The 12,127-nt window shown below is 42.8% G+C and overlaps 1 protein-coding gene across 2 annotated transcripts; it reads right to left on the reverse strand.

The window, feature by feature from the left end:
• Positions 1-264: 264 nt before the first annotated feature.
• zgc:66484 (spermine oxidase) lies at positions 265-7,873 on the reverse strand. 2 transcript variants are annotated; one of them, XM_023981091.2, is made up of 4 exons: positions 7,753-7,873; positions 1,930-3,122; positions 1,241-1,430; positions 265-509 (listed from the first exon to the last, which is right to left on the reverse strand). In XM_023981091.2, exons 1-4 carry the CDS (start codon positions 7,771-7,773, stop codon positions 366-368), a joined length of 1,548 nt encoding a protein of 515 aa, XP_023836859.1. In that variant the 5' UTR covers positions 7,774-7,873; the 3' UTR covers positions 265-365. The 2 variants fall into 2 exon arrangements, with proteins under 2 accessions (XP_023836859.1, XP_023836860.1); XM_023981092.2 differs by lacking the exon at positions 7,753-7,873 and adding an exon at positions 4,411-4,689.
• Positions 7,874-12,127: the final 4,254 nt, after the last annotated feature.

A 12,127-nucleotide genomic window follows, 5' to 3' on the forward strand; every position in this document is an offset into this window, starting at 1 on the left:
CACAAAAAAATGTATTTGTGTAAAAAAAAAAAGAAGGTTGTCAATGAATTACAGCTTCGGTTTCAATTTACATGAAAGAAGGAAAAAGGTCATTACATTATGAGTGAGGTAATATTAGTATGCTAACCAATCCCTAAAAGAAAGAACTGATACTGTGACATACAACTACAATTACAAAGCACTTCAACTTTAACACGTGACCAAAGTGGACAAAGTCCACAGCTGAATCCATAGTGGCGACATTCATAGTGGCTAATGATTTCAAGCAGCTGCTTACTAGATAACAAAAGCAATTCATGGTAATTTCATCAGTATCAGTAACCTGTTGAGAAGCTAGAGTTCTTTGTAATGAGGCGTTTTGTGTATCACTCGTTATAGGAATCGGGCTCACTATCGGCGTAAAGGTCAATGAGTCTTTGTGCTTCTCTGATGCCCGTCATGTAGGCCCCGTGAGTGGTGGTGTAGAAGTTAACGTGGGTGGCCTCGCCAGCAAACAGCACCTGAAGAGGCTGAACATACGGAGKCCAGAGTAGAGGTCAATTCAGGGAGTAAGTTGAAATTCTATTCATGAATTGAAAAATCTTCATAGAAAACAATGGATAATTTCCATTTCATGAATATCATTTTAATTCACTGAATTAACTGACTAAATTGAAAACTGAATTGACCGCAGGACTGACAGAAGCAAACACACAAACTTTGGTCCCTGAGTATTATCTTTACCGTAAATCACGTGTGTATATTATGCAATTCTACAACGCATCATTAAAAAAAGAGGTCACAGTCTACAAAGCACCACCAACTCGGTTGGTATTTGGTATATGATCTTGGCTTCAATTGCAGATACTGAGCGGAAATATCTTCTCCATCAAATCTGATTACGGGTCAGCTTGCCGACCATAAAATGTACATTGACTGAGATCATTGTGATACCGTGGCTTAATTGATGCCGTCTCAAAGGCAAGTTAGCTAACTTAGAGACATATCGCTGGTTCATACACTTACAAACTTGACTGTGTGTGTACCAATATTAGCCATGTCAAACTACTGTATATTCTTACTAACATGTTATTAGGAAGTAGGTATGTTAAAGATATTAGTTATTGCAATAATGAGCAGTTAGAAGCATGCTTAATGTTACTAGAAGCTATCTTCATTTTAAAGTGTTGCCAAATGTACATGAAAGTTGTTGTCAGAATCATGTGCGCTCAGGAAGGGTTGTGAACGTCATGTACTGTACCTTTGCCTGTGAGTATCCAGCCTCACAGGGCAAAGGAAGAGGGGCTGCCAGGGCTGTGTGTTCCCTCACAGCGTCCACTCCTGGAGGGGGGTACGTATATGACCCACGGACAAAACGCTCACTCCCCCACTTAGACATCAGGACCTGGGCTGGCTCTGGTACTGACCAGCCAGTGAAGGACCTGAGCATTCTGTCAAAACACAAGCCTGATTGTTACTCATCCTGAACATGCAAACACAGTTTGCCAAAATAATAGCTGACTAATAATGGGATTAAAAGTGATGACTGTGTGTTTCTGATTTAATTCTTCATGCATGCATTCTCACACAGTTTTTTTTTTGCTTGGTGAGCAATAGCTCATGCTTGAATGTTGCAAAATAGGTTGTTAGAAATTAGAATAGCTTATAGTCGTTTTCTTTACAAACTCACTTTTGTCTCAAGCACAAAACAATAGCAGAATAAAATGTCCTTAAATATTAGTGTGGTAAACCATTGTAGGGTATTTAAGGGCATAAAAAGCATGGAATCTGAGGCCATCTACAGACACCACCTTAAAGACAGGGTGAAAGGTTCAACATGAATGTCACATATCTCAGTGATGAGATATGATGGCCACACCTCTCTCCCACACACCCAWTGACTGAACCTTTGACCTGTGCACCTGATTGATAAGCAGACCTGATACACACCTTACACACACCTCTCCCACCATCTTCTCATCCAGGCTCTCCATGTGTCGGGCCTCCCGGCCTGTGATCCAGCCGCAGAGGACTGTGGGATGGCGGGCCACCGTGTCAAAGCCACAGATCTTCTTATACCACATGTCTCTCCAGGCCCCASCCTCTGACTGAGAGTGCTGGTATACCTCCTCATCCTCGGGCCCCGCGTCCCACACCAGCTGGATCCCGGCACAGTCATGGGGCCAGAACCTGTCCTCGAACCGCAGGTAAATCTTGTCCACCGTGCCGAAGCCCAGTCTCTCAATGGCGTCGGCCTTGGACTTGGGGAGGGCTGGCTCAAACATGGCCACTGCATTCTCTTTCAGGAAGCCTAAAGGGACGGTCACGATGACGTGGTCTGCCATGAAGCACTGGCCCCCCTGGCACAGCACTCTGACTGGACGGGTGTGGTTCTTCTCCTCCTGCAGGGCCCAGTGGATGCTGTGTACCGGCCTGTCACACAGCACGGCTCCAGGCGGAAGGTTGTCCAAGAGGGTGTCTGCCAGGGCCTGATAGCCTCCGGGGCCCAGAGAATTGAAGAAGCCCCCCTCCAAGGCCACATAGTGACCCAGCTGRGAGGCAGACACCTCATAGAGGGAGGAGCTGGCCTCATCCGTGCATTCGCTCCTCTTGCACCACTCGAATACCCTCGGGCCGTCCTCCGAGGCCGCCAGGTGTGACTGGGCGAACTCCTCGTCCAGGAAGCCCCCCAGGCTCTGACTGCTGTGCCTCGGSTCCAACTCTGATTCGAAGGCCCTGGAGGTGAGTCGGCTAAAAAAGGAACACACCTGCTCCACCTCGTCCACCGGAAGCTGTCGCCTGCTCTCCCGGAAGAAGTAGTCCCTAGGGGTGACGGAGCCTGGCAGGCACATGATGCTGGCTGAGCCTCTCTCCTCCAGCAGCAGGCCCTGCTCCTGGGCTAGCAGGAAGAGCGGGTTGGCCTCCTGACCGTGGATCCAATTGGCCCCCAGCTCAATTACATTCTGGCCAAAGGGTCTTGTGGTGTAGACCCGGCCTCCAGGCCTGCCCATAGCCTCCAGGACTTGGATGTGCTGAAAGCCAGCTTTCACCAGGGTGGAAGCTGCAGATAAGCCTGCTAGACCAGCACCAACCACCACCACTCTGGCAGCACTGTGTGGACTCATTCTGCAGTGAGCTGTCTCCTGAGGGAAGGAGGTGAGAAGGGTACAGTTTTTGCCCTGTCACCATAGAATTGCTTGGGACACATTTCTTCACCAAAAACTAAACTTTCRATGCTGTATTTGTGCAGCTGTTTAACAACAAAGAATAGACCATTTCAGTTGCTCAAAAGATTAGCCAAAAATGTAAGGGACAGTAGGGTAAGTCGTGCCAAAGGTTTTGTTGAGTCACTCTTTGTTTCTAGGAAACTATACACAAAATGAATCATGTGGCCAAATATTTAAGAAGAGGTCATCATGTTATGGAGTCTGTGAAGGAAGAAACCACATGGAAWAATTTAGGTAAAAAAAGGTATTAATCAAGTCCAATGAATGTATTGTGTTATAGGTTTCATGATGCTTGTATCTAAGCCAGAATACATAGTCTTAAAACTGTTTCATACATTAGTTGGGGTATCTATAAGCTACAATATGAGGTCCTAAACCTATCATMAAAGTGTATCCTTGTAGCTGTGTGGGCTAATATAGTCAAAATGGTTGCTTTGGGGTAAATTGTGCCCCTTCGCGAGTTGAGCCAATGGCTAATCAATATAACCCATAAAAATGATTACATTTAGTTRGTTTTATGCATAATATGAATAGTATTTTGAAGACACCTCGCATTTGTGGGATTCAAGTTGCCTCTAAGCCACACTTGAAGTGTTTTATTACCAGGCATAATGCAAGGCATTATGGCTGGGATATGAGTTCACACCAGGGCCTGAGCCTATGTTAAAAGTGTACAAGAAAATACAAAGTGTTAGAAATGTGTCCCTATTCTCAATTTACGCCGAGAGTCCTAGAGGGCGTAGTTCTTCCTGATGTCGTATTACCTCTAGGTGTCGACTCAGTCTGCACAGATTGTAATACACTATTTTGGTCAATTCTGTTTTCCCGGTTAAATTTGTCCTGGTTTTCGAGTCTTCCTCGTTTTTTCATGTTTTCACTCTCAAAATCACAACAATGCTTAAACCACATCAGGAGACCACGTTTGAGGTCTGGMAACAATKAATAAAATACTGTAACGACCCTGGGTTTATAAGCGCGGAAATCGACTCTGCCGCACGAGCATGCTTTTGCGYCACAGTCAATAGCGCGCCGGACCTCGGGCTAGAAGGTCGAGGGTTCGAGACCTGCTCCCTGCTGTTTCATTACAATACATTTYGAGGGTGTAGTTGCCCTTTAATTCAATTGCTCACTTAGCGAGAACAGGTTGTGTTTGGCTAGCGATGTTTTTGAACTCTACAATGTAGTGTGTCAATTTCTCTCATACCTAGCGCCGAGACTCCTAGTGGGCATAGTTCTTCCTGATGTCGTATTATCTCTAGGTGCCAACGCTGTCAGCCTCGACGGTAATACACTCGTGTCCCCCCCATGGACTGACATACATAAAACATCCTTTATTCTGGCTGCGAAGGCATCGGTTTCCTCCTTAACTAGATTTAATAGCTCGTCTGTGGAAGAAATATGGGAAATTTMCGTACTATACTGTTAATAAAACACACATTTCCACCACCATGCTAGGGTGGCTAATGCTACTTCCTGATGTTGTGGTGCGCGTTCAGCCAATGGTAAACAAGACTCGCGAGGTGTGCATCATCCGGAAGTTGTCAGAAAATCTGAAAACGGTGGTGCAGTGATGACTGTTGAGAAGAAGTTGAGTATAGAGGGAAGCAGTATGACAAGGAAGGTTGGTTTCAAGTARAAAAAAAAGGGATACGTGTTTCAGTAGCTCAGTGATGGGCCCTGACGAGAGTGTGGATGAAGTTCCTACAGTGAGGACCACCAAGGTCGGGCCTTGTCCGAGGATGTAAAGGATGATTCTGGGCCAGTGCGAGTGATATTTGTGTAGAGAATGGATCCTTCCATTTTGGCTGATCAATATGTGGTGGTAGGTTGGGTGGAGAAGAGGTTCGGAACTGTTGAGTTGGTTAAAGTAACTAGGAGTGGACTAGGGATGATTTGTGTTTCTTCAGCCCAGAGGGAGCGGGTGCTCCGTATCACCTGATTAGAGACAATAAATGTGACTTGCTTTGATCTCCAGAGCAGGGCACCTTTGAAAGGAGTGATAACGTGGGTAGCATTGAAAGTGAAGATTCCCGGTGTCTGTGACGCTCGCCATTTGTTGCGACCAGGGTTGGGTAGGTGACTTTCTAAATGTAATCCATTAGTTACTAGTTACCTGTCCAAAATTGTAATCAGTTACGTAACTTTTCGATTATCCAAACTCAGTAACGTAATCTGATTACATTCAGTTACTTTTAGATTACTTTCCCCTTCAGAGGCATTAYAAGAAGATAAAAATGTATGTTACCAATTGAACGACATCTATTGCAAAATTAATCAATYTTCAAGTTTACATAGCTGGCCATATATGGATGTACAATTTTACTTTATGGATTGGTTATGTAGGCTGCTTTTAACACATTACCTTCTACTACATATAGTAATACGATTAAATTACATCTTTACATTAAAAACCAAATCTATCAGAATTACAGTAATTCCAGTAAATGTTATACCCCTTGATCTTCAAGAATAGGACTTGGAAATATGGAAGTATAGATTAGCCAAATTGCTTTACCTGAGCATAACCCAAAAARGAAGGACTTATTAGCCAGCCCTACTCTGTTGCTTATGATTTTGTTGTCATGGAGGACTGATTGGGCTCACTGGTTCGAGTTMAAAAAAATGCTGCGCTCATGGAATGGCATGCTTTGAGCACTACTGAAAAGAGCTATTTACATGTGAAAAAGGAATGCCATGTGCCGCATTTGCTATAGGCCTATTGTTTATCTTTCTGTTGGTGACACTTTGATATCTTGATAATATGCAGCTGTTTAAAGGGCAAATCCACATATAAAGCCCTGACCTCAATCCTATAGAAAATGTGTGGYCAGAACTGAAAAAGCYTGTGCGAGCAAGGAGGCCTACACACCTGACTCAGTTACACCAGCTCCGTCAGGAGGAATGGGCCAAAATCCACGTAACTTATTGTGGGAAGCTTGTGGAAGTCTACCCGAAACGTTTGACCCAAGTTGAACAATTTAAAAGGCAATGCAACCAAATACCAATTGAGTGTATGTAAACTTATGACCCACTGGGAATGTGATGAAAGAAATAAAAGCTGAAATAAATTATTCTCTCTACTATTATTCTGACATTTCACATTCTTAAAATAAAGTATCAATAAGAAGTGATATCCYTATCGTCTTTAGACTACACCACTGCTGTTGTCCTTACCTCCAAGCATTTATTCAAGTTGATTAATCTTTGGATGCCAACAGCAGTCGCACCATTGGAAGACATAGCTTGGACTGTGGCCTACAAAAACCTATTCCTGCTCTTTTCCTGCGATCCATCAAACACATTTGGTGTGTCATCATGGTGGTTTCTGACTTGTGCTCAGACACGCTCAAGTGGAACAAACTTAAACCTGCACCTTTTTTCAATGTTGATTTGAGAAAACAAAGAAGTGTGAAAGCATTTTTAATACGTTACGCCCCAACCCTGGTTGCGACACAGATCCGGTGGAGAGCGTTGGGAAACGGAAAATTAAGTTGTCTGTTCTGTTGACTTTTGCTGTAATCCTTTGCAGATAAGGTTAAGGTAGGAAGTGAGAGTTATCCCGTGAAATACTTCGGTGTTTAATGAGTCAAATTTATGGGCATGTTGCAGCAGTAAGTAGGAGGGAGAGTCCTAGATGTGAGAAGTGTGCAAGAGGGCATGAGATGATGGAATGTGTAGTTTGGATGTTAGTTGTGGGGGTGCCCATGGGGCTAGAGATCGGAGGTGTCCGGTGAGAGAAAGGCAGGTTGAGGTTGCTACCGTCAGAGTAGTACAGATAGTGTCGTATGCGGAAGTGGTGAAGAGAGTGGTAGAGGAAGATGGGTACAGGGTGAGGGATCCTGAGAGGGTTCCTGCGATTAGGCAGAGACTAATAGAGAGTGATGGGAAGAATACTGTATTTGCTTCAGTAAGGTAGGTTTCTTGGCATTCATAGCTATGGTTGCCAATTGTACTGCATCAATGGATTTTTTTTTTTTTTTAAATCACAGAAAATAAAAGGTTGTGTTGGCAGCAGCAGAGAAATACTTGGGATTGCAAAGTTTTACTGCATAACAGTTGCGGGGGGTGTTGAGTGGTAGTGTTCTGTCCTCACAGACGTTGGTCTGMAGTAGGATTAGATAGGTTAAATAGTGGAATGTGGTGGTGTGGTACAGAGGACTATTTTCCCTATYCTAAGTAGACTAGCTAAAGATGTAGTTTAAAATGTATTGGGCTGTAAGCTAAGATTTCAGTCAAACAGGCAATCTATTTAAGCATTAAGGCACGAAGGGGTGTGGTAATGGCTAATATACCACGGCTAAGGGCTGTTCTTACGCACGACGCAATGCGGAGTGCCTGGATACAGCCCTTAGCCGTGGTATATTGGCCATATACCACAACCCCGAGGTGCCTTATTGCTATTAGAAACTGGTAAATGTAATTAGAGCAGTAAAAATACATGTTTTGTCATATCTGTGGTATACAGTCTGATATACCACGGCTGTCAGCGAATCAGCATTCAGCGCTCGAATRACCAAGTTTATAATTGAAAACAATTGCAGCCTACCTGTGTTGATTTCGATAGCATATAGCCTAGGCAGGCTGGGCTGGGAAACTCAAGGACTCAGATTTCAAGAGAGAATACTGTTATGTAGGAAGAACAAGATTAAAGTCTTTATAAACTGCTCGGGTGTCTACAACTCTCCTCACATTGTTGAGCTAACATAACTGGTTAGTGAAAGTATGGTGGCTCCCGTAGGACATTTTAAGTTGAGTAAAAAGGAACACACAACAATAATATACAAGGGCTACATAGCGACCATAACAAAAACAAGTGTTTATATGGATTCTCATGACAATTAAAATTGGCATACGCTATACACTGTATGTGGATTGATGCTCTCTACTCTCTCACGCAAATTTTGACTCCGTTGACAACGCCTCTCCATGTGGTTTCTGCTTTAAATCCTGGACTAAAATCTCACGCTGGGTAGGCTAGCCTTTGGACCCATACAGTTATAGCACAGTAAGGAGGAGTTCTTTGAATGTCTTCGGTAGTCCTCTTTATAGCACGTTATAAAATGCAAAATAACATTTATCTTGCAGTGGCATCTTAAGAACACTCTGGGATTCTATTTTATTAATTTGTGCACTCCATAATTTGWACATTCACGCATATCCAGACCTCATTACAACTAGCCGGACATGTGTAGCTACAACAGCTGTTTGACAGCATGATCTTCCTGGTGACTGTTATGCTACTGACATCTTCTGGACATTATTAGTACATTTTTTGCAACATTGCCAGGTACCAATGACTGATTTTATTACTGATAGGGAAATGGAAAAGGGGATACCAAGTCAGCTGTACAACTGAATGCAAATCAACTGAAATGTTCTGCATCCTTTAACCCAACCCCTGTGAATCAGAGAGGTGAGGGGGGTGCCTTAAAAGGCATCGCCGCCGGAGGAGCAATGGGTTAATTGCCTTGCTCAGGGGCAGAACGACWGATTTTTACCTTGTCGGCTTGGAGATTCGATCCAGCAACCTTTCATTCTATGTGGTWTTGGTGCACCTGTATGAAGTTGATGTAAAGTATGTTAGTAAAACATTTTTTTATTTTTTATTTTTTACAGCAGGCCTACTCAAACACACAGACAAATATCAAGTTTACAACATCATTGTAGTGAATTTATTTMATTTAAATATAGAACAGACTTTCCATAGAGAGAATATATTTTTTTTTTAATTTAAAATTAAAACAAAACAGTGTGGTCTAGATATAGCAATTTATATACAGTGGGGAGAAGTAGATGACGGTCAATCAGGTCTACAAGGTCTACAATTCTATCTCTGATGTCCTTACACAGCMCTCTGGTCTTGGCCATTGTGGAGAGGTTGGAGTCTGTTTGATTGAGTATGTGGACAGGTGTCTTTTATACAGGTAACGAGTTCAAACAGGTGCAGTTAATACAGGTAGAGTGGAGAACAGGAGGGCTTCTTAAAGAAAAACTAAACAGGTCTGTGAGAGCCGGAATTCTTACTGGTTGGTAGGTGATCAAATACTTATGTCATGCAATAAAATGCAAATGAATTACTTAAAAATCATACATGTGATTTTCTGGATTTTTGTTTTAGATTCCGTCTCTCACAGTTGAAGTGTACTTATGATAAAAATGACAGACCTCTACATGCTTTGTAAGTAGGAAAAATCGGCAGTGTATCAAATACTTGTTCTCCCGACTGTAGTAGCCTACATTTTAATCAGTCATTGTAAAGCCTTTTCAGAATTCCCAACATAGAAGACAGCTGAACCCAACTATACCAGCTAGCACATAACGTTCTGAGAACCATATGTTTTTTAAGGCGTGGTTGGCCTATGTTTATTTTGGCATACAACCTTCCACAACTTTCTGATAATGGTGCAGGATAGTTTCTTGGTGTTGGAACATTCTCTGCACAGTTAAGGAACTTGACAAACCATTTTTTTTACACTGAACAAAAATATAAATATAACATGTAAAGTGTTAGTTTCAAGAGCTGAAATAAAATATCCTACAAATGTTCCACTCGCAGATAGTGTATTTCGCACAAATTTTGAGCACACATTTGTTTACATCCCTGTTAGTGAGCATTTCTCCTTTTCCAAGATAATCCATCCACCTGACAGGTGTGGCACATCAAGAATCTGATTTAACAACAATCATTACACAGGTGCATCTTGTGCATGGGACAATAAAAGGCCACTCTAAAATGTGCAGTTTTATCACACACACACAATGCCACAGATGTCTCAAGTTTTGAGAGAGCGTGCAATTCGCATGCTGACTGCACGAATGTCCACCAGAGCTGTTGCCAAAGAATTGAATGTTAATTTCTTACCATAAGCCACCTCCAATGTCGTTTTAGAGATTTGTTTTAGAACATCCAACCAGCCTCACAAAATGAAGACCACGTGTAACCATGCCAGCCCAGGACCTCCAAATTCGGCTTCTTTCGCCTGCAGGATCATCTGAGACCAGCCACCCTGGACAGCTGATGAAACTGTAATAATGCCCCTTTGTGGGGAAAAACTCATTCTGATTGGCTGCGCCTGGCTCCCAAATGGAGCCCTCCCAGGCCCACCCATGGCTGCACCCCTGCCCAGTCATGTGAATTCATAGATTAGGACATCATTAATAATTTCAATTGACTGATTTCATTATATGAACTGTAACTCAGTAAAATCATAGAAATTGTTACATGTTGTAATTATATTTTTGTTTCAGTATAATTTCTTGGTATTTCATTACTTTAACAAAACATTTCCTAAAAAATATAAGATGGAGCCTCCCGGGTGGCGCAGTGGTCTAGGCACTGCATCGCAGTGCTATGCTGCGCCACCAGAGTCTGGGTTCGCGCCCAGGCTCTGTCGCAGCCGGCGCGACCGGGAGGTCCGTGGGGCGACGCACATTGGCTTAGCGTCGTCCGGGTTAGGGAGGGTTTGGCCGGTAGGGATATCCTTGTCTCATCGCGCTCCAGCGACTCCTGTGGCGGGCCGGGCGCAGTGCGCGCTAACCGAGGGGGCGGGTGCACGGTGTTTCCTCCGACACATTGTTGCGGCTGGCTTCCGGGTTGGAGGCGCGCTGTGTTAAGAAGCAGTGCGGCTAGGTTGGGTTGTGCTTCGGAGGACGCATGACTTTCGACCTTGTCTCTCCCGAGCCCGTACGGGAGTTGTAGCGATGAGACAAGATAGTAATTACTAGCGATTGGATACCACGAAAATTGGGGAGAAAAGGGATAAAAAAATATATATATATAATTACATTTCAATTTTGTTCGTTTTCTAGGGATGTTCTCCAACTGGTTTGACATTGGGAATGTTCTCAAATAGTTTTGAGAAACAACATTCTTCTGTGGGAATTTCAGTACTTCAGCATAATGTTTCCTACAGGTTTCCTCATGGTTCTATTTAAAGTCATCTTCTCAAATTGTTCTGAAAACGTTAAGAAAACTTTCCATAAAAACCACAAGAAAACTCTGTCAAGTTGGTTGTTGATCATTACTAGACAGCGATCTTCAAGTCTTGCTATAGATTTTCAAGACGATTTAAGTCAAAACTGTAACTAGCCTATTACAAGAACATTCGATGCTGTCTTGGTAAGCAACTCCCACTCTATATATTTTGCCTTTCCTGCTGAGGTAAATTTGTCTCCCAGTGTCTGTTGGAATGCAGACTGAAATAGGTTTTCCTCTAGGATTTTTGCCTGTGGTAAGCTCTAATCCATTTATTCTTATCCTAAAAAACTGCCTAGTCCTTGCTGATGACAAGCATACAAATAACATGAAGCAGCCACCACCATAAATATGAAGAGTGGTACTCCGTGATGGGTTGAATTTGCCCCAAACATAACTTTATGTCCTGAATACAAAGCGTTATTTTATTTTCCTATTTTTTGGCAGTTTTACTTTAGTGCCTTATTGCAAACAGGATGCATGTTTTGGATATTTTTTATTTTGTTCAGGCTTCTTTGTTTTTACTCTGTCATTTAGGTTACTATGGTGGGATAACTACAATGTTGTTGATCCATCTTAAATTTTCTCCGATCACAGCCTATAAAACTCTAACTGTTTTAAAGTCACCATTGGTCTCATGGTGACATTCCTGAGTGGTTTCCTTCCTCTCCGGTAACTGAGTTAGGAAGGACTCCTGTTTCTTTGTAGTGACTGGGTGTATTGATACACCATCCAAAGTGTAATTAATAACTTCACCATGCTCAAAGGGATATTCAATGTCTGCTTTTTATACCCATCTACCAAAGGTGCCCTCTTTGCGAGGCATTGGAAAACCTCCTGGTCTTTGTGGTTGAGTCTGTGTTTAAAATTCACAGCTCGACTGAGGGATCTTACAGATAATCGTATGTGTGGGCTAAGTACATTTGTACTCCTGAACTTATTTGGA

The sequence above is a fragment of the Salvelinus sp. IW2-2015 genome, linkage group LG36, assembly GCF_002910315.2.
Source record: "Salvelinus sp. IW2-2015 linkage group LG36, ASM291031v2, whole genome shotgun sequence".
NCBI classification, from domain to species: Eukaryota; Metazoa; Chordata; class Actinopteri; order Salmoniformes; family Salmonidae; genus Salvelinus; species Salvelinus sp. IW2-2015.